The 21,567-nt window shown below is 45.8% G+C and overlaps 4 protein-coding genes and 1 non-coding gene across 6 annotated transcripts; 2 read left to right on the top strand and 3 right to left on the bottom strand.

Moving 5' to 3' along the window:
- The first annotated feature begins 228 nt into the window (after nt 1-228).
- Nucleotides 229-2,133, top strand: CG10907 (uncharacterized protein). Its single transcript, NM_140251.3, has 4 exons — nt 229-891; nt 1,069-1,452; nt 1,512-1,718; nt 1,778-2,133. Exons 1-4 carry the CDS (start codon nt 302-304, stop codon nt 2,103-2,105), a joined length of 1,509 nt encoding a protein of 502 aa, NP_648508.1. The 5' UTR covers nt 229-301; the 3' UTR covers nt 2,106-2,133.
- A 195-nt stretch (nt 2,134-2,328) lies between these two features.
- Klp68D (Kinesin-like protein at 68D) lies at nt 2,329-5,590 on the top strand. 2 transcript variants are annotated; one of them, NM_079305.3, is made up of 3 exons: nt 2,329-2,413; nt 2,573-3,336; nt 3,442-5,590. In NM_079305.3, exons 2-3 carry the CDS (start codon nt 2,672-2,674, stop codon nt 5,129-5,131), a joined length of 2,355 nt encoding a protein of 784 aa, NP_524029.2. In that variant the 5' UTR covers nt 2,329-2,413; nt 2,573-2,671; the 3' UTR covers nt 5,132-5,590. The 2 variants fall into 2 exon arrangements, with proteins under 2 accessions (NP_524029.2, NP_001261726.1); NM_001274797.1 differs by having other exon boundaries at nt 2,329-2,386.
- Nucleotides 5,591-5,662: 72 nt separating this feature from the next.
- Gcat (Glycine C-acetyltransferase) lies at nt 5,663-7,576 on the bottom strand. The gene is made up of 4 exons (NM_140252.2): nt 7,434-7,576; nt 6,877-7,073; nt 5,954-6,815; nt 5,663-5,891 (listed from the first exon to the last, which is right to left on the bottom strand). Exons 1-4 carry the CDS (start codon nt 7,468-7,470, stop codon nt 5,734-5,736), a joined length of 1,254 nt encoding a protein of 417 aa, NP_648509.1. The 5' UTR covers nt 7,471-7,576; the 3' UTR covers nt 5,663-5,733.
- A 609-nt stretch (nt 7,577-8,185) lies between these two features.
- Nucleotides 8,186-8,257, bottom strand: tRNA:Gln-TTG-1-1 (transfer RNA:Glutamine-TTG 1-1). The gene has a single exon. It is a non-coding gene; the product is annotated as a tRNA-Gln (tRNA).
- Nucleotides 8,258-8,665: 408 nt separating this feature from the next.
- Cubn2 (Cubilin 2) lies at nt 8,666-21,470 on the bottom strand. The gene is made up of 17 exons (NM_168477.3): nt 20,694-21,470; nt 20,227-20,333; nt 18,260-20,163; nt 17,912-18,096; nt 17,527-17,852; nt 17,354-17,466; nt 17,005-17,203; nt 15,623-16,940; nt 14,645-15,527; nt 14,428-14,585; nt 12,596-14,358; nt 10,116-12,462; nt 9,829-10,008; nt 9,636-9,777; nt 9,428-9,579; nt 9,069-9,366; nt 8,666-9,011 (listed from the first exon to the last, which is right to left on the bottom strand). Exons 1-17 carry the CDS (start codon nt 21,246-21,248, stop codon nt 8,800-8,802), a joined length of 10,842 nt encoding a protein of 3,613 aa, NP_729748.3. The 5' UTR covers nt 21,249-21,470; the 3' UTR covers nt 8,666-8,799.
- Nucleotides 21,471-21,567: the final 97 nt, after the last annotated feature.

The raw sequence follows: 21,567 nt of genomic DNA on the forward strand, positions 1-21,567 counted from the left end.
TTTGGGATTTCAATGACTACATAGTTTTTAAAAGTATGTTTAATTTCAGGTTTTTACTTAATTCCTTTGCATGAGAGCTTATAGCATTTCCAATGGAGGCTTACAGATATGAAACCTTAGAATAAAAATAAAATCAAACTAGCTTTACACCATTAATTGATATAAATTTAAATTGTTATAATTTTATTAAATTTTTTTAACGATATTAAAAAAAAACAAGTGTTCGAGGAATTGTTGGTATTTTGTAAAGCGTGGAGTGCGGTCACACTGCCGTTGAGATTGTTTTGATTTTTGTTAAAAAATGAGCAATATTTACATCCAAGAACCACCCACGTCGGGAAAGGTGCTCCTTAAGACCACTGTGGGCGACATAGACATCGAGTTGTGGGCACGGGAGTGTCCGAAGGCGTGCCGCAACTTTGTGCAACTCTGCCTAGAGGGCTACTACAAGAACACCGAATTCCACCGGCTGGTCAAGGGCTTTATTGTCCAGGGAGGCGATCCGAATGGCGACGGCACCGGCGGCGAGTCCATATACGGACAGCCCTTCAAGGATGAGTTCCACTCCCGACTCCGGTACACGCGTCGTGGCCTCGTCGGCATGGCAAATTCTGGAAAGGATGACAATGGCTCACAGTTCTTCTTCACATTTGCTCCGACACCGGAGCTGCAGAATAAGAACACGCTTTTTGGAAAGATCACCGGCGATACCATCTACAACATGCTCAAGCTGGAAGATGGCATTGTTGACCACCAGGAAAGACCGATGCACGCACATCGCATCGTTTCTACGGAAGTCCTCTCGAACCCATTCGATGATATCGTTCCTCGTATTCTCTCCCAACCTTCCACGAAGAGCAAAAAGACTAAGAAGGAGCGACAAGGAGTCAAGTAAGACTTACGTTCTAAATCGGAAACCAAATTGTTAACATACTACTAAGTGAAAACAATGAATGATGGCATAATAATGCGGCGTATCTGCAACGTATTGATTTATTTACCATACACTTAAACTGAAGTCTCTAAATACCTTGTAGTGCATTGCTAACGCTTCAATATAATCCACAGAAACTTCGGACTGCTTTCTTTTGGCGAAGAAGCCGAAGGTGACGAGGAGGAGACCAACGTCTATGTTAAACAGAACGCCGGTAAGGCGAAATCCCTGCACGACGTCACAGATGATCCAAAACTCAGCAAGGAGCCCATTCGTGTACCCAAAGTAGAAAAAGCCGACATCGAGGAGCACTTGTCCGACGATTGCCCTGAGGACAGTGTCAAGGATAAACCGTCCACTGCTAGTTCGGATCTCATCAAAATGAAACTGTCTAAGAGATCAAAGAGTGGAGCAGACAAAAAAGTTCAGCCAGTGGAGGAAAAGTCTGATTCTGAGGATGACGAGGATGTTTTGTTAACACGGGAGGAGGAACAAAGTCGAAAAGTCTCGGAGGAAAAGTGAGCTATACTTAAATAGGTTTTATCATGTTTCAAGTCATATAATTTATGTATTTTAGATCCAAGATCCGTGAGGAAATCGCTTCTCTGAAAAAGCAGTATCAAATGGATAAGCAGAGCAAAGACAAACTAGTTAATGGACAAGAGAAAGCAGCAAAGTCCAATGAAATCAAGGGGTCCAGCGAAAACCATTATATTAACGATTTTATAGAGTCTAAGGAGAAGTACACCGCCAAAGTAAAGCTTCAACCGAAGGGACAGTCAAGGTGGGATATATATAAATTTTATTCTTTTCAAAGATTTTACCAATTTTTTTAAACTTTAGAGAGGCATTTACATTGAGCCTACTCTCCAAGTTCCGAACGAAACTGGATAACTTGAAGCAAAAGTCAAGCTCTGATGATGGCGAATCGGAACCGAAGGATATAGACGATCGCGTAGTAGAACAGGAAATAATCGGCGACGATTGGTTGTCGCATACCTTAAATTTTAATAGTACGACTCCGGTTTTAGCTAAGGATGCCAATAAAAAGGGCGACGATTGGTACGATGCCTACGATCCACGAAATCCTCTAAATAAACGTAAGCGGGGCGAAACTGGCTCTAGTAAATCGAGTTCGGGTAAATCAAAAAGCAGTAAACGTGACTTTTAAAGAAAAAATAAAAAAAGATAGTTTCAATAAATATTGATGTATTTATATATATCGTAATTATCTGCTTGCGTATACTATTACCAAAAAACAATTACTATCTACTAAACTGGGTGGTAAGTTAGTGTTGTGCTCATTTCTCTGCCATTTTGAATTGCGCGGTATTGAATTGGGAGTACCGTATTTTCGCTCCATTTGGTGGTGCAACGTTGGTCAGCCTGGGCACACTGCACGTTTGAGCCAGACAAAGTTAACAGCAGCTGAGACAAAAAAGCGAATTCAAGGTGAAGTAATTGGCTTCAAAATAACAGGTAATAGCAGTTGATTGCCAAATCGATTTGCTCATTAGCTCAAGTGGCTGACTAGCTTCAAATTGTGCGTGCAAATCGAGCACAGAAGTGCCCAAATCAGAAGGTTGCGTCAGGAGGGAATTATTGATTTTATTCGTCATTTGTTTTCGGTCGCCACAGCTACTCGACTTTGTTTTTGTTGAGGCGGAGCTGCCTGAGTCACCACCACAGAAAAGAGCACAGTTAACACGGACCTTGTGGATCTCCGGATATTTGGAGATGAGTGCCAAGAGCAGGAGACCTGGCACCGGCAGCAGCCAGACGCCAAACGAGTGCGTCCAGGTGGTGGTCCGATGCAGGCCCATGAGCAACAGAGAACGCTCGGAAAGATCGCCGGAGGTGGTCAACGTGTATCCGAATCGAGGCGTTGTGGAGCTGCAGAATGTGGTCGATGGCAATAAGGAGCAGCGCAAGGTTTTCACCTACGATGCCGCCTATGATGCGAGTGCAACGCAGACGACGCTCTACCATGAAGTGGTCTTTCCCCTAGTCAGTTCCGTTTTGGAGGGATTCAACGGATGTATATTTGCCTATGGACAAACGGGCACTGGTAAAACCTTCACAATGGAGGGAGTACGCGGAAATGACGAACTGATGGGCATAATACCGCGCACATTCGAACAGATCTGGCTGCACATTAATCGCACCGAGAATTTCCAGTTTCTGGTCGATGTATCCTACCTAGAGATTTATATGGAGGAGCTGCGCGATCTGCTAAAGCCCAACTCTAAGCATTTGGAGGTGCGGGAACGTGGATCGGGCGTTTATGTGCCCAATCTGCACGCCATTAACTGCAAGAGTGTCGAAGATATGATCAAAGTGATGCAGGTGGGCAACAAGAACCGCACAGTGGGATTCACCAACATGAATGAGCATAGTTCAAGGTAAGTTTCGGTATAAACAGGCTATACGAATACTCGCATTTCATCAGGAATCCGAGGCTTTCGATAAGGATAAACTTTAGTTAATTAATTATCGTTTACTTGCAGATCCCACGCCATTTTCATGATCAAAATCGAGATGTGCGATACGGAAACGAACACCATCAAAGTGGGCAAACTGAATCTCATCGATTTGGCGGGCAGTGAGCGGCAGTCCAAGACAGGAGCATCAGCGGAGCGGCTAAAGGAAGCCAGCAAGATTAATCTGGCACTCTCGTCGCTGGGCAACGTGATCTCCGCCCTGGCCGAAAGTTCGCCACATGTTCCGTATCGTGACTCAAAGCTGACGCGATTGTTGCAGGATTCGTTGGGTGGCAATTCCAAGACCATTATGATTGCCAACATTGGACCATCCAATTACAATTATAACGAAACGCTTACAACGCTGCGGTACGCTTCGCGGGCCAAGTCCATCCAGAATCAGCCGATTAAGAATGAGGATCCACAGGATGCCAAGTTGAAGGAGTACCAAGAGGAAATTGAGCGACTCAAGCGGCTAATAGGTCCGCAACAGCAGCAACGCAGTGAAAAGCAGGTCACGGCCAAGAAGCAGCGCGTCAAGAAGCCCAAAAAGGAGACCGTAACTAAAGAGATGTCAGACTCTCTGCAGGTTTCAACAATTGAGCAGCCGGTGGAGGATGACAGCGATCCCGAGGGTGCCGAGTCCGAATCGGATAAGGAAAACGAGGCCGAGGTGGCGAAGTCCAACGAGGAACTGGAACGGGAGCGCGTCGAGAACTCAAAACTGGCAGCCAAACTCGCAGAATTGGAGGGTCAACTTGTTCGCGGCGGAAAAAACCTGCTGGACACGTACAGTGAGCGCCAGATAGAGCTGGAGAAGAAGCTGGTGGAGATCGCTGAGCGCAAGAAGCGTGAAATTGAGATCCAACAGCAGCTGGAACTGCAGGAGGAGACTACTCTGGAAATTCGCGAACGAAATGTTTCACTTGAACAAGAGGTGGAGCTTAAGAAGCGCAAGCTCTCCAAATGCTACGCCAAATATTTGGCTCTTCAGCAGGAACTCAACGATTGCAAGTCCGACCACAACCAGGATCTTAGGGAGCTCGAGATGGCTCAGAACGAGCTGGTCAAGGAGCTAAAACGCCAGCTTCTTATCATCGACAATTTTGTGCCCATCGAGGTCAAGCAGCGCCTGTACACGCAGGCCAAGTATGACGAGGAGCAGGAGGAATGGAAATTCTCTTCGATGTCGCTGCCCACGCCTCCTGGTGGTGATGGCAAGTTCAGCAGCAAGCGACCGGTATCGCATCCTCAGCGCAGAAGGCCCACCTCCGAATACGCTCTGCAGGAAGCCAAATCGAATTCACCGAGCTCTCTACGCTTCAAGAGCGAGAACATCGTGAACTACGAGCTGGAGATGCCGTGTCGCACCACCCAGGAGTACCGTACGCCTAAGGTGTCCGCCTCGCTGCAGGCGGTGCTCGCTCAAGCCATGCAAACGGGCGGAGATGATATAGACATCGTGGACTCGCACACAAACTCACTGCGCAGCCGTCTAGAGAACATTATCAACGCGAATGCCAATGGAGGAGCTGGACCAGGTGCTGGCGTCGCTGTGGGCAGCTCCATACCCAATGTTCGCAACATTAAGTCAAGCCGGGGGCTGCCAAGTGCCGCCTCAAATCTGGACTCGAACCGCCGTCCGCCCACGGGCCGTCTGCCGGCAAAGAAGCCAGCTTCGGCGTATCCCAAAGCTCGCGGCCTGGTCAACAAATAATCACAAACGATTTTAATCGAATTGAATTGCATCTAACCATTGTCGTGCAAACACAACACTAACCAAAGTATTTCATAGTCATCGCAATATGTACACCTCGGTACTTTTAGCCCAATCTACTCACATTTCACGCTTTGTAAAAGTTTCCTTTTGTTTTAAGTCATCTCATGCACTGGCCCTAGAATTATAAAGATTTTTTATTAATTCCACTTTAGTTAATGCCATATGCCTTGAGTGACTTGGCCAGTCGACCCCAACACGCTTCCTTAATTATTTTTATGTTTATTTGTTACTCGACTCGAATTATTGTTATTGATTTAAATGCAAACATACGTACGTTTTGTGTTCGATTAAGTGCAATCCAAGCTTGAGTTAAATCCAGCTGCAACTGTCTATTATTTACTTAGTAAATGATTTTTAGTTAATATTATAAACCAAATAAAGCAACTCCGTAAACACAAAAACACCTCTGAGTTAATTTGTTTTTGGGGATTGGAAAACTCATGATGAATAAGTACTACTACAACGTTTGTAGATAAATGCAGTTTCGTTTAATATAAATGCAATATTCAAAATACTGGACTCCATTTGATTTCCATTTTTCACTTGATTACTTTCAGAGAGCGACCGACTTCAATGAATGCATTAATTGCCCGATCGATTTCGGCTTCCGTGTGGGCAGCGGAGATTTGAACACGGATGCGTGCCTTTCCCTGAGGAACCACCGGATAGCTAAATCCGATGACATAGATGCCACGGGCTGAAATTTAATATTAGTTAAATATATATGTAGATAAAGGGATGATTAAGATTTCAACTAACTTAGCATCTCATCGGCAAACTGGGAGGCAAGACGAGCGTCACCTAGCATAACGGGGCAGATGGGATGGTTCTCGCCGGCTATGGTGAATCCAGCCTTTGTCATGGCCTGCCTAAAGCGTTGCGTGTTGCTCTGGACGCGCTGGGTGAGCTCGCTGGATTGGAGGAGCATGTCCATTACCTTCAGACCAACGGCCACAACAGCTGGCGGCAGAGTGTTGGAGAAGAGATACGGCCGGGATTTCTGGCGCAGGAACGAGATTAGCTCGGCGGGTCCAGTGGTGTATCCACCGGAAGCACCACCCAAAGCCTTGCCCAGTGTGGAGTTTATGATGTCCACCTCACCCATGACATTGTCATACTCCTCGGTGCCACGTCCAGTGGCGCCAAAAAAGCCCGTAGCATGACACTCGTCCACAAACACCAGGGCATTGTATTTCCTAGCCAGTTCAACGATTCGGGCCAGTGGTGCGATGTTGCCATCCATGGAAAAAACACCATCGGTGGCGATCAGCTTGAGGCGAGCATCGCTGGCCTTTAGCTGCTCCTCCAAGTCGCCCAGGTCCCGGTGCCTATAGCGCTGTTTCTTCGCCTTGCACAGACGGATGCCGTCAATGATGGATGCGTGATTTAGTTCATCGGAGAAGACCGCATCCTCCGGTGTGAGGATGGCCTCAAAGATACCGGCATTGGCGTCGAAACAGGAGGCGTACAGAATGGTATCCTCGCGCCCATGGAACTGGGCTATCTTCTTTTCCAGCTGCTTGTGTATATCCTGCGTGCCGCAAATGAACCGCACTGAGCTCAGACCAGCGCCATACTGCTCCAACAGCTTCTGGCTGTGCTCCACGATCTCCGGATTGTTCTGGTGGTGTTAGAGAAAGCTTGTAGGTGGACATCACTGGGATCGCAACAAGTTCACTTACCGCCAGTCCTAAGTAGTTGTTGGCGCAAAAGTTGAGTATCTTTTTATCGCTACCTTGCACGGTTATCTGAGTGCTCTGCGAAGATGTGATGATTCGCTCTGCTTTAAAGGTGCCTGCATCCTTAATCCCGGCCAGCTGGGTGCCCAGGATCTCCCTCAGCTGAGCCTGAGCCGCTGCGCTATAGTGGCGTCCTCCCACTGCGAATGAGTACGAAAATATATAGTCTTATTCTAGCAATTTATTTGGCTATTTAAAAGATTTTGTAGTATAATTAAGACACATATTTATATGTATTTAAAGAGAATTTGTCAAATTTTTTCACGTTACTTGTTACTTTAAATTATGTAAATATTTAAAAATTTCAAGGTGTTCAGAAATAGAAATGCACATGTTTCATACACATAGAGTAGATATATTTCCTATTTTCTTATCTATAAAGCGTTATTTTTTTTTCAAATTAAAGAAAATATAATTATAAATATTTGTTATTTGAAAAGTCATTTAGAAATAACCATATGGCATGACAAGAGCTTCATATATACGCTATACAGTCTTACCCCCACGAAAGAGCAGTGATTTGGAGAAAATTGACATATTTTCACTGATTTTTCCTACACTTTTCTATTCGCGAAAATGTATTTCTGGCTGACTGGTGTCCAGATCCGCTCGACGACTCGACTCGCTCTTGACTGAATAATAGCAACCAGGCGACGTGGACGGGCATGGAAACTAGTCTCCCTAGTTGGGGGCTCGAACTGCAAGCAGCTGATTTTTGTTTTCCACTTATAAATAGTACATATGTATGCCTATATATATATGTACATATTTACCTCCCTCACTAGCAAATACATGCCGGCTGGCTTTCATTTAACTAAATTGATTTAATTTACTTTCACTCTTGTTGTCATGGCGCGCCTTTTAAATAGCATAAACACAATGTGGATACTTAGGCGCAAATGTATCTGATATTGCAAATTGCTTCCAAGGTCATGAGCTTCGACTAAATTTAAGACGAATCTAATTCAAAGATTAGCTGCTAATAGTGAGCGAAGCTGATAGTGTAATGCTTATTGCAATCACTTTTACGAATGAAATAAATAAAAACAAAAAATAGTTTTATAACTCTTGATATTATATTTTGATATTATAAAGAAAAATCTTTTGAGTATTATCTTAAGTCGAACTTTAGAGTACATTTATCAATAATTATATGCACGAAAATTGAATTTTGGACTTAAATTCAAATGCAGTTGTAAAAACATTTTTTTAAATTATATAAATAAATTCAAAATAAAATAGGAAAGATGCAAGGTTCTACCGAGATTTGAACTCGGATCGCTGGATTCAAAGTCCAGAGTGCTAACCATTACACCATAGAACCTCTAACAATTCTTTGTCCAAATAAGCCTATAAAAATCATATAATGGAAACATGTTAAACAAAAAGTTGTTAAAATTCGTGCTTCGAAAAACGATGGTTATCAGTTTAATGTAATCTGAAACGGGCTAAGGTCAATATAATTAGATGGAAGTGTCAGCAGAGGTTGCTAGATGTTTGGTTGCTATACCAGATTAAATATTATTTGAAATATTTATGTATTAATTATTTGTAATACTTAATTAAGAAATAAAAAATAATGAGCTCCAGAAATTAATGGCATTTGTTTTTCATCAACGAAATGTTTTATATTTCGTTCTAGCACCCTAGTAGAGTAAGAGGTATCTGATAGTCGAGTTTTGAGCTCTCTCTTGTTACAGTCGAGATCAAAAAGTAATATTTTCATATATATATTGGAATAGCTTTTTATTCACAAGCGCATCGAAATACATGAGTAATTAAAATGTATTATATTCGATTAGTTATAACCTGTTTATTATCGGTGATCATGAAACGAAGCATTTTCTGAAATAAATCTGAAAGACTTTAGCCAATTTCTATTATATCCATCCTAAATCCCAATCCATCAAAGTTTTGAGATTTTTTAGCAACTATAATAACGTTATTTTTGGCTATGGTAAACATATCTGGAATTCTTGATCCACATATTGCTTTCACAAGTCTTTGGTCGTCAACAACGCTGTCATAAAATCGCACATTATCCAGATCACAATTGCTCTCCGAGCCCATGTTGAATTCTATAAGTTAAGCAATTAGTACTGCAACATGAATCAATGGATCATGGATTATATAACCTGCGAAGCTAAATCTCAGACTTCCGCCAGCTGGTACGGATATTTTCCAAGTGCACAATGAGCTGTTGCGTCCTTCGTAGGAGGGATTCTCCAGATAGCTGCCCACCGACCCACCAACGGCTAGATCACCACCACATCCGCCAGGAAACTGGTTGCTGGTGGAAAAGTAGAAGAACTTGAGGGACGATACTTGACGGCTTTCGAGACGCAGCTCGTTGGTAGATGTAATCATAGCTTTGGTTTCCCATTGTATGTCCGAATTGGTGAATATGGTCTTGTTCGACTGTACATCTATTACCTGTGCGAAAGCGAAGTGTATAATTAATATTCTCTTAAATCGTAAAAACTGAAAATCATACCCTAAAATAATTATTATCGAAACTATCGAACAGCACAGTCATCACGTATAGCGTTATGCTGTAACCTCTTGGAACTCGGATATAATCCGTGCAGTTGGTAAGATTGCTGGTATCAATCACCTGACTCAACTCCGTGTAGTTTCGATTGCACGCTGTAAGGAAAATATTTGAAATATTTGTTAAACAACAAATAGGGATTACAACATACTTGACTTTCGGCGTATGATTACTTCAAATCCTTGCGATTCCTCGAGGCCGTCACTGTGGAAAGCCAGTTGCAAGTTGGATTCATTGACTTCTTCGACTATCTTGAAACTTTTGTCGTGTTGTCCGCAATATGATCTAGAGAACTGCAATAAGATTTTATTAGTGGTGACTTCTTATAAAACTATCTATATTACATAGGGTTTGGACAGTTTTAAGTAGTCCGTGCATTTGCCTGTCCCCTGAGATATTTCCTTGAGGCGAAGCTTCCGGAATTCTAATTCCACATCTCCTTTATTCTTGATTATCCAGAGACACTGAATACTTCCCTCGTAGAATCTTGTGCTGTTGTCGTACTGCATACCCAACGTTATAGTCTGTCGGAAAAAGTAAGAAAAATGGGTATAGAGTACATTTATTTCAGTCAGAAGTTTGCAACGCAGTGAAGGAGTCATTTCATCATAATTTGTTCAGGAAATCCTACCTCATTTAACCGCAAGTCGTACTCCCCTTGACCGCATACAGTGCGCACCATTTGCAGGATAAGCTCAAAGCTGATGTTCTTCTGAGCCTGTCCGGTAGTTGCAATCAACTTGAACGACATGTCCGAAAAGGAACTGAACACCTTTGTCCTATTCGAGGGTTCATTACCATTTGTGCCACCATAGTACCTGCCAAGATTCTGGCCTTCGACATCTTTACTGTCGTGGATTTCCAAATAGCTGCAGGTACGGCAGACGACATCGTCTGCAAGCTGCAGCTTGCGCACCTCCAAAGAAATGCGATAATCTGGCGGAGCGCTGGCCTGGAATATGCACAACAGTGATTCGCTAATATTGACAACGTATTGTCGCATCACGCTCATGCGGGGTACTTCCAGGTCTAAAGCCACATGCTCGTTGCAATTGGGGGTGAATCGCACACTGGCCAGGAAGCCCCGGTAACTGTTCGAACTGTCCGTGGTCAGAACAATGAGAGCTTCGTTGCTATTAACGATGATAGTCTCAGGATTGGTCACATTGCCGCATAGTAGGCCCGTTCTCTGCTCCTCGCTGACCACATGGCCACGATAGATGGTTAGACTGTCGAAACCACAATTTCTGCTGGACTCCATATCAAAATACTTGAACTCTATTACGACGGCATGCTGTGGAGGCGCGGTGATCCTCCATTCGCATAACGTATTGTGGGCATATACACTAGAATCCTCGTTTTGCGGCGGGCGCAGAGTAAAGGATGTGCTGTAGTTGCCACCGCATTGTATTAGTTGGTATTGCATTTCGAACCAACGCGACAATGGAGAGACATAACGCAATCGAACTCTACCATTGCCCTTCACCTCGAACTCGGGACAGAGCCTGCCAATGCTCTCCTCCCCAACTCCATTGCCATCACCGCGACGATAAGCCTCGAAGTAGGATCTGCTGCAGGCATACGACGCCCACGGACGACCTCTGGTCCTCACACTGACCACCACTTGGTGGTTGTCATGCGCATAGAATGTGTAGCTGCAATTGAACTGCCTTCCGCGGAACGCCGCCCAACTGGGACTGGCCAGGGTTTGGATCTCTGCTCCGGCCAGCAGTACGGAATCACAGCTGGGAATGACTTGGAAACTGAAACCGTCGCCCGTTATATTAGAGTTCGTTTGGAATATCACTCGCATTCGGGCGGATGGCACCAGAATATCGTTAGCTGCTTGCCTGCCGCACAGGCTAGTCACCTCTATATACTCTTCTGTCGTCTGATCGTAACGCTCCACCGTCAATCGATCGGTCGAGCAGTTAGGTGAGCTCACAATGAAGATTCGTTCCAGGAAATGTAGCCTCAAAGATAGACCATCATTGGTAACAAACTCCCATATGCGTTGCTTGCTCTCCAAGTAATTCTTGCTACTAATCGTCACCGGTGGCGAAGGTCGGTGGTCAATGCGAATCGCATTGCCAGAAGAGACTGATTTCCATGCTTGCAGGATGAACTTACTCTGCTGAGCGAGTCGGCTCTCCGAATGGTAGAGTATCGTGGAAAATGGTCGCTCCAGGAGCGTGCTATTCATGGCCATACCCCGGCATATGCGACCCACTTCCGACTGTCCGCTAAAGATCACAATGTACTCCCGATCGCAACGATCCGTTAGCGTTACATTGCCCTCCAGCACATAGCCGTTGCTGTTGCTCAGCGTCCAGAGGCACTCAACTTCGCCGTAGGCATCATTCAGTGTTGTCAACAGATCCGGTGACTCGATGGTAACTCCTTCAGCCGCCTGCAAACGTCCGCCGCAATTGTGTCGCCTGTATGTGGCCCGGAAGCGTCGCAATTTGACATTTTTGCTGTTCAGCAGCGTTACACTTCCAGCTGAGGTGACCACGGAGACGAAACTATTGGTCACATTAGCGTACATCGCTTTGACCGGAATATTCGTAATGTCGTCTCTGAACACAACTGCTGGGCCGCCGGCTGTTTGGAATAGATACTCTTCCACCTTGAAGGTGAGCGTTGCACTGTCAGTGCCCACAAATTTAATGGTGCAATGGTAGCCGGGTACTTGAAGGAGACTTTGGATGGAAATTGAGCCCGTGGCCTGATCTCCGATATTCGGCGGGCAGACTGTTGGTTCACTGGAACTGTAGCGAGCTCTCAGCGGCGTGGCACTTAAATCCAACTGGTTGGTCATCACAACGACGAGCATATAGTTGTCGGTAGACTCAATAATCCCACTGCCGTTGTAGCCACCATCGATCCGGAATTCGGCGATCTTGGATAGTGAGTTGGCGTCGTTGTAGAAGGAGAAGTGAGCCATACTTTCCAATCGACCGATTTGCATAAAGGATCTGAAATAGGTTTTGTATTGTATTAAGGTTAATAGTGATATAAATCTGATAGTTTTATTTTAGGAAAGAGCTAGCTCTAGCATTATATTTATATTTGTTTTTTTTTTTATAATTTATTTATTTCCGTACTTACCGGTTTGTGTCGTTTCGCTTGACAACGCGAATATTAGACAGATTGAGAAGATTCAGACGTACCCGTTGACCCTTTGGCACACTGATCCTTAAGCGACAGAATCGAAGCCAGACCGACTGCGGCATTGGGGGAATTACGATGTCCCCTGAAGCTCCATTTATATCCCTCGAGCAAGTTCCCACATACCGCTCGTATCTTATCTTAAAGCCTCGATAATTGTTCACATTTTGGACGGCCACGAAGCGAATGGTCGCCGCATTTGTGTTTAGAGTAAAGAGAATGGATGTTTTTGTCCTGCCATCCAGAACCATTAGTTTTTGCGTTCGATCCTCATAGTCAACAATTTCCAGGCGATCGCTGGATGTTCCATTCGCATCGTATGGCAAGTGGAGATCGGTGATGTTTAAGCGAATGAACGCGTTCTTGGGCAAGAGAATGCTATACTCGCACACCGACGGCTTGGGATAGCCACCCAAATGAGGATAGTTCTCCGAGCTGATGAAGCCAGCCGATGCACTGAACTGTCCACCACATGTGCTTAGTGATAGGTTCAGGCGAAAACCTCCAGTAGGTTCATTGAGCTGTGATTGGTAGTGGACGAGAAGCAGGTTACCAGTCGTGCGCACCGTGTTCTGCGGCTTGCGACAGGTGCGGAGCAAAAGGCGGGCCAGTTTGGTGGCGCCATCAAAGAACTCCACATTTTCCTTGTCGCAGTGGCGGGCACTCAACTCGAATTGCTCATCGAAATCGACTGCGATGGTCTCACCTGGCGGCGCCATCACCAACCACGTGCATTCCGCGTGAGGATGCGGCAGATACGGATAACCCGGAGACATAATCGTATAGTTAGGAGCCTGCTGGTTCAACTGAATCTCGCCATTGCACTCGTTAAACTCTCGGTATGTGAGATTCCAAAGGCAAAGGCCGTTTATTCTTGAACGGCCGATATGATATTTAATGTAGGCGTGCGAGCCGCTTGTTCGGAATTGTGTTCTTCTAATGCCCATTTGGTTGCCAAACCTGGTATGTTCCAGCAAAGATGCATGCTCATCCACACCATCGTAGATAAGACCGTATGCCTCACACACTGCTATTGGCGGCATATTATTATAATTAATTGCAATGTCGATTTTTCGTCCTGGTCGGACGTCGATGTGCCAGGCACACTCATCAAAGAGGTTTTCCTGCGGAATAGTGCCTACAATGCCCGTCATATTGGAGCCACAGGATGTACGTAGCTTCGCCCGGAATCCAGTGCCGTTGATGGATACATCACTACGGAACTGTAATCTTAGATATGGCGTTCCGTGAACTGGTGCAATCTGTGAAGCCTTGCAAGCGTGCAGCTCATTCTTCCATTTAATGAGGTCACGTGAGCTCTGAATGCTTAGATAATCGGCACTACAGGCGGGATAGTCCTCGAGATCCACAATTATTGAATGGGCGTATATATGATGTGAAGGGAACTGTGACCTTATGGTCCATTCGCAATTTAAATTGGGTGCATAACCGTGCGGATATCCCGGCGAACTTAACTCAATGTCGCCATGATGGCTTAACGTCAGCTCCTTTGTACAACCACCGGTGGTTAAGCTGAGATTACTCGCCACCAAATTGCTATCCAGCACGCCCCACTTAAGTCGAAAATGAGTAAGTGCGTCATTCACCGTCTTTAAGTAGACCACATTGCTGCTGGAGGTAAATCTCCATGGACTGACGGGGATATTGACCGCCAAAGCGTTATCATCATAGCCATCAAAGAGCTGGAAGGATTGTATGAATATATAGCCTTGAATTCTTTTTTTTTTTCATTGGAAAGCTGTCGTACTTACTATGAGGCCTGAAATATATTCCTCAAACTGCAAGACAAAAACCTTTTTGAAGTCCGTAAAAAGGCGCCAGGTGAAGGGTTGATCCTCGTTGCTAACGAAAAGCGGCGGAGGAGGCTCGATTGTTCCATTGATGCCACTATTAATCTCGTTGTTGTGCACTGCGCGAGTGGTTGTGATAAGTAATAATAAATAGATTCCAGTGGTCAAGATAACGTACCGTAAGTCCAGCGGAAACGGAAACCCCCAGCGGTGTTGCCTGGTCTGCTGCGGAATTTGATCCATAACTCAGAGTGGACCACCAAGGGAGTCTCTGGTAGATTCTTATCGCAGTAGAGGGCCAGTAGTGGACCCTGGACACTAGAGCGTATCTCTAGGAAGTCATCGTTGCAATGCTCGGAGCGAACAATGTCCATGGCCTCAAAGGTGATTTCCAAGGCATTTCCCGGACGTGTCCTGATGGACCACACGCACTCAATATTGGCCGGATAACTGTCCGGATAATTGGGCGAACTAAGGCTGCCGCTGGCTGATGTGATATTCCCGCCACATGAGTTCTCAAAAGTGCTAAACTGCGCCTGCAGCCTTATTCCGTGGGTCAGGATACGCACATTGTTTGCGGGCACTATAAGATTGGCTGGATGATCGCGACACATCTGGTATAGTAAGACCTGGTCATCATCGTTGAGCAGCTGCAGACCTTCCGAGCAATTTTGCGATACGGCATTGCATTTAGGGCACTCTAGCTGATTAATGATAAGGCTCAGTTTGCTGCCCTCCGGTGATGTAACCAGCCAGCTGCACTCCTCGTCTAGGCGGGATTGCAAGTATCCCTCGCCAGTGGATAGCCGTCCACCACACTGGCGCTCAAAATACATGATGAACCTGCCCCAGGTTCCGGCCTGGGATTTAAAACGGACTCGCAGCTTTCGTCCGTGAACTATTCGGATCATTGGCGAGTCCTCGCCGCAGGTCTTCTCCAGAAATATCTCCTTGTTGTCCGGTTCCAGTTTCGTTAGTTCCACAAAGCTAACTGAGCAGTTGCCTGAATCCGTAAGGTTAAATTGCTCAAAATGCGGCCTAATGCCATACCCATTCGTTACCTGAAAGATTGCAAAAATTATCGGACAATCAATTTAAAATGATAATTCAATTCAATTCTCTTTATGAATTATTATTATTTTTATTAATAACATACCTCTACAGTCCATACGCACTCAATGTTGGATGTGTAATTAGCCACGTTTTTGCTGTCCTGGTGATTGTGGAATCCGGGTGTGGTCAGCACACCGCTACTGGCGCTTATGTATCCTCCACAACTGGCTGGCACCTGGACAAAGCTGGCCTTAAAGTACTTCCTAGACGGTGCCGAGCTGCTCACAAAGCGAATCACTAGCTCATTTCCCGGCGAGGTAAAGGTTTGTGTCTGCGTCTCCTCGTGACAACTTCGAAACAGTACCACTGAGGAGTTGTATCCACTGGGTGCGGATACGGAGAGACTAGATTCCGCATCGCGGCACTCGATCTGCGGCGCCTCGAAGTAGACTTCATGAAGTAACAGCCGTATCTGATTGCCTTCCGATGCTGTAATAATCCAAACGCAGTCCATGTCCACGCTGAAGGGTGCATTCGGCGATTCAAATCTTCCGCCTGATTCCCGAAGGTGCTCTCCACATCCAATGCGCTTGTACTCGGCCCGGAAGCCTTGCAATTCCACCGACGAATCGCTCTTAAAGCGAAGGAGCAACCGATTCCCGACAGTAGTGATGGGTTCCAACCCATCGTTGGTGCACAGATGCTGCTCGCTGAGTGTTTGATCGTCCAGCATGTCGACAAGGGACACATAGTCATTGAGACAGATGGAGGAAAATTTCTCGACTGACAGGTGGGAGAATATGAGCTGTAAGTGATTCTTACGCCCACCAGCTCGAATATCCCATTCGCAGTCTTGGCCTGGCGGATAGTTCTCCGGGAAATTGGGCGTTTCAATTGCACCCTGCAGGCCCTCCAGCCGAACACGACAGTTTGTTTGGTAGTTCAGCATGAAGTCGGTGCCGTCAGGTGCATCATGGCCAACATCGTAACGCACAAGTACGCGATTTCCGGTCGACTGTAGCGGTTTGGCAATCGTTCCGTTGCAACGAATCACTATTGGATTGCTGGCGGTGGTGGGTCCATCGTATAAGGTCAGTTGACCACTACATATACGGTTGTCATTGCTCCGCAGCTGCAGGCTTACTCTGGATCCCTCGGCGACGATGATCTGCCAGTCGCAAGCAAGGATCCCACGATTTCCCGCCAATAAATGCGGGGAGTGAATGGTTCCCATGGATGAACTCAATTTGCCGCCGCATCCGGCTCCCATCTGCTGCCAGCTTAAAAGGAATCCCTTCTCCTCCATGGAGTCATCTGACTTGAACTTAAGGTGCAGTACATTTCCGAATGAGGGAATCCTGCTTGGAATTTCATTGCCGCAATAGCGTCCAATCAGCGGAGATGATTCGGAGTCGCCATTCCTGTAGTTGAAATCGAATATCATAAGGTAATCAATTCGTATGCAATATCTTTGCATCGGATTACCTTATTTCCAGCCAGTCTGTCCAGCATCCAGTGGAACTATACTCTTCCTCCAGCGTAAAATTGTGCACCACCAACTCTATGCGGTGGCCAAAGGGTGCTCTTAAGATCCACTCACACATTTGAGATTCCCCATAGTTCTTTGGCCAATTTGGTGATTTGATGTAGCCAAATCGGGCTGTGAAGGTTCCTCCACAACTATCTATAGTAATTGTAATCGAAACGTAATGCATATATATATATATATAAGTTCCTTCTGCTTTTATAGTAGAGTAGGCAACTTTCAGAAAAATTACTTACTAATTAATTTATTAATATTTATTAATTATATTTATTAATTAATATTTCCTACCTTGTTGTACAATGTCAAATTGAATTGAATAAATTTCGAGCCTGGGCCAATTTGTATGCAAGTTTATCGTCAATAGATCTCCATCGAAAACGTCCCCCACAGACCCAGAATAACTGCAATAATAATAATAATATTATTAATAGCTACTCTTTTTTCAGATTTTAATTATCTACCTATTTACTAATTTTCCCGGGCTTGTGCTGTTATCATATATGGATATACTTGGAGTTGGCCCCAGTGTATGAATAGAGATCTTTTTCCTACCGGGGAAGTCAATAAACCACTGACAAAATGTACCCCGAACGGCCGTCACATATCGCCTGCCGGGCTCATTAAGAAATCCGCCGCACTGATTAGGAACAAAATTGTATTCAAGTCGCATTCCACGACCTCCACCGGATCCGTGGAAGACCAGACTAGCCCGATTGCTATGTGACAACAGGATGAGGTTATCCGTTGATTTAACAATATGCCGCTTTTGATCCGCCGATAAATACACCTATAAGATTGATCCGTTTGTAAATATATAGTTAACAATAGTTAACAAATATCACTTACGTCCAAGTAAGAAGTATCATTTTCATTATTGGCAGTGCCCAGAGATAGGTCAGTAATTCTCATTCGAACAGCCGTATCCAGGGGCCCGGTCAAGTTGTAAGTACAGGTCATGTCATCAAAATATGGACCCGGATAATTGGGTGTACTAATTATCCCGGAATTGGTGTTAAAGTTACCAGTACACACTGAAAAGTAATGACATTTAGCTTTGTTTCAAATGCACTTTTTGAAAATATAACTAAACCACTAAGTTTAATTCATAGATTTAATTAGTTAGTGTTGCCGCTAAATTTAAAACAATTTATCTTGAATAAGTATATTCATATCTATAGTCTTTAAATGCCTTACCTCTTGTGTAAGTCAAATCAAAACTTTTACTCAGCCTCACGCCACTCAAGGCGTATTCATAGCGCACTAGAATCACATTTCCAATGGATATTATCGGCTCCAGTTCACTTTCCTCGTGACTTCCGCAGATGCGTCGCAAAAGTGGCGCGTCAGTTGATCTTCCGTCAAAGATCTCGATCTTCAGATAGTGACAACTCAACGATTGCACCAGACTAACACGATCGATCACCAGCTTAACTTGCGTTCCTCGTGGCTGTTCGATTAGATAGAGGCAGACCTCGAAGTTCATGTAACCAGAGATGCGACCCCGCGACTCCGTGTACACTCCTCCACAGCCGGGATGGCCCGGCACCACTTCGTAGTGCATTTGAAAGGAGCTATCCGAACGTATGGCATCCGTGTGAAAGTCCAGGCGCAGGCTATTTGAGGAGCTATACACCGGCGGCGGCTGAATAGACTGACAGGCGCGCAACAACTGGCGATCGGAGTCGTAGACTATGAGTGAGTCCTGGCTGCAGTTCCCGGCAGATGCTTCGCTGCTGCCCAGCGATATGTCGTAGAACCGAAGAAGTAGCCGGTAGCCAAACGGCGCCGTCAGTTGCCAGCGACAGTCGAGTTCCGGTCGCGCCTGACCAGGATAGCCCGGAGATCGCAGCACGCCGGTCTGCGTCGATGTCAGATTAATAGTTTCGCCGCAGGAGAAGGGCAATGAATTCCAGATGACGTGGAAGCCCTTCCCTTGTGTCTGGTTGTCGGAGCGGAACCAGAAAAAGACCTGCTCCTGGGTGGTGATAACGCTGCCATTTGTCATGGGCAAACGAGAGCCACAGAATCGACCAATCAAACGGGAGGACAGGGAGTTGCCATCGTGCAGTTGCAGAAAATCGGCAGTGCAGTCGGCACTGTCCTCCAGTTGGAACTGGGTGAAGGTCAGGTTTAGCACCATGTTCCGGTTTGTGCGTATGATGAAAGGACATCGCTCGTCGGCCTGATAATCGCCATCAGCTGTGTTGGGCGGGTAATGCAACTGGCCCGACGGTCCACGTATCGTGACGCCGCAAAAGAATCGCTGATGGGAGCAGGTGGTGCCGGTGTAGCCGCGTGGGCAAACGCATTGGTACTTAGCATCCGGTAATAGGCGGCATGTTCCACCATTTAGGCAGGGACTTGGGTGGCACGCATCCGATGAGTTGCACACAACGCCGGAATAGCCAGGCTGGCATATGCACGTGGTTCCCCTTCCGTTCTGGACGCAAGTACCGTTGTTCTGGCAAGGATGCTGGTCGCAGGGCAGTCGACTGGAGTCCGCGCTGCATCCATCGGCACCATAGCCATGTCCAAAGCTGCCCAATGGGCAGGTGCACACCACCATGTCGGATACATACTCGCACTTGGCCAGCGGATGGCAAATCCCCTCATTGTTGCACGAGTTTGAATCCGATGCTGTGCATGTTCGTCCGTCGCCCGTCCAACCGGCTGGACATCGGCCACAGCGATGTGAGCCCTCTGTGTTGGTGCAGGTTACCCGTGGCTGGAGGCTACAGCCGCCATTATCCTCGGAGGCACATTCGTCTATATCGCGGCAGAAGCGCCCATCACCCGTGTATCCCGTTGGACAGGCTCCGCATCGAAAACTTCCCGGCAGATTAATGCACTCATCGTGGCAAGGATTCACGCGCGGCTCACACTCATCCACGTCGCGGACGCAGGCACTTGGGCTGGCTGAGGTCACATTGGCATCTGCCCAGGTCCATCCCTGATCGCAGATGCACACATAGCCAGCGGAATTGGCCGCCTGGATGCAGGTGCCATGCTCGCCGCACAGCTCCCGGGAGCCGCCGAACAGACAAGTGTTGTGACGAAGGCGACAGTGGGTGCCAGTGAATCCATTGCGGCAAACGCACCTAAAACAGCAATTTTGCGGTACATATTTCATTTCCTGCACGTGGAACTTCTCGTCAACTTACCGGTAACTTCCTGGAGTGTTAATGCACTGACCATTGTTTAGACACCCATCGAGATCTGTTCCGGCCAAAGTGAAGCACTCGTTTACGTCGTCCTCACAAGAGTCACCCTAAAAATAAACGAATTTACTAATCCCAATAAACTTCTGTGCTGGAACTATGTACATATGTATGTACATGGAGTGATAATTCTAACCTCAAACCTCTATAACTTCTTTAACCATGAAACGCCCCAATAACTGTATTCAAAAGTCAAATACAGTCGGATTTTTGGCTCTCTTATTTACCAAGATCTCGACGTCCCCATACGGACAAACGGACAAACATGATCAAGAATTCTTCATACGGTGACTTTTGGTAACTAACTTGCATTGTAATTAAGCCAACGCATTTCCAGTCATATATGTAAGTTACTCTTTCGTGTGAAAATACGCCCCATAATCTCTTGAGAGACGCCCCCGCTTACTCACTTGCCAGCCCGCCGGGCACTCGCACTGGAATCCCTTGTAGGCATCGTGGCAAGTTCCACCGTTTTTGCACGGATTCGATAAGCACTCGTTTCTGGCCAGGTTTCCCGCGAGGGTCTGCAGTATTCCTTTGACGCGTTCCACGCGCTGCAATTGCCGGCGCAGGATGCGTTGATTGAGCCCACTTCTTTTCGTGGAGTTTCTCGCACTGAAGATCCTTCGCTGAATCCTCGTCATTTTAAGCTCCACATCGTGGAACATATCCCTAACGGCGTCCACTTTCAGGGGCTCCCTTCGCGCCGCCTGACGATCCGCAATAATCCTTTGACGCCGCCGAAGCACCGTCATCATGTCTACATCATTGATAGTCACGGTGGCGGATTCACCCATCAATCGCAAGGAAACATTTCGATCCCAAGCCGGTTCGAGAAGAAGATTATCGTTCGATTGTCTCACAAGATGGGCACGTTTTTCAAGATTATCCCGAGATGTATTCGAATGAGGGAATTGCAAGCAAAACACAAGTAAGAATAAACATTTTAGCGACTTAATGAGCATTTTTCTTCATAATTTTGTTGCGCCACAAGTTCACAATAAACGATATTCTTAGGAAGTCACACTTTAAACATATAATTCAAAAATCAAGTCACTATTTGATCCGCACCACTGGCAATGTCCACGAAAACTGGCGCTATATAGGCTTGAGTCTCGCATTTTATACTGCCAAAAAGTGGGCGTCTACGATTAAGAATTTCAGATCATATTTATGTATAACTGCTACTCGAGTAGCGAAGGGGTGTAACAGATTGGTAAAATATTATAATATTTGCAGACCCCATAGGGTATAGATCTATTTATGATTAGATATACAATCCGA

Source organism: Drosophila melanogaster, chromosome 3L (assembly GCF_000001215.4).
Source record: "Drosophila melanogaster chromosome 3L".
Taxonomy (NCBI): domain Eukaryota; kingdom Metazoa; phylum Arthropoda; class Insecta; order Diptera; family Drosophilidae; genus Drosophila; species Drosophila melanogaster.

Excerpts from the sequence above, each read along its gene's own strand:
- CG10907 (NM_140251.3), top strand. The coding sequence starts at position 302 with ATGAGCAATATTTACATCCAAGAACCACCCACGTCGGGAAAGGTGCTC. Across the intron at positions 1,453-1,511 it reads CGAAAAGTCTCGGAGGAAAA|ATCCAAGATCCGTGAGGAAA; the intron begins GTGAGCTATACT and ends TATGTATTTTAG. Across the intron at positions 1,719-1,777 it reads CAACCGAAGGGACAGTCAAG|AGAGGCATTTACATTGAGCC; the intron begins GTGGGATATATA and ends TTTAAACTTTAG.
- Klp68D (NM_079305.3), top strand. The coding sequence starts at position 2,672 with ATGAGTGCCAAGAGCAGGAGACCTGGCACCGGCAGCAGCCAGACGCCA. Across the intron at positions 3,337-3,441 it reads ATGAATGAGCATAGTTCAAG|ATCCCACGCCATTTTCATGA; the intron begins GTAAGTTTCGGT and ends GTTTACTTGCAG.
- Gcat (NM_140252.2), bottom strand. The coding sequence starts at position 7,470 with ATGTCAATTTTCTCCAAATCACTGCTCTTTCGTGGGG. Across the intron at positions 6,816-6,876 it reads ACAACTACTTAGGACTGGCG|AACAATCCGGAGATCGTGGA; the intron begins GTAAGTGAACTT and ends TAACACCACCAG. Across the intron at positions 5,892-5,953 it reads GTTTGCCGATGAGATGCTAA|CCCGTGGCATCTATGTCATC; the intron begins GTTAGTTGAAAT and ends ATTAAATTTCAG.
- Cubn2 (NM_168477.3), bottom strand. The coding sequence starts at position 21,248 with ATGCTCATTAAGTCGCTAAAATGTTTATTCTTACTTGTGTTTTGCTTG. Across the intron at positions 17,853-17,911 it reads ATGATACTTCTTACTTGGAC|GTGTATTTATCGGCGGATCA; the intron begins GTAAGTGATATT and ends TCAATCTTATAG. Across the intron at positions 12,463-12,595 it reads AAGCGAAACGACACAAACCG|ATCCTTTATGCAAATCGGTC; the intron begins GTAAGTACGGAA and ends AACCTATTTCAG.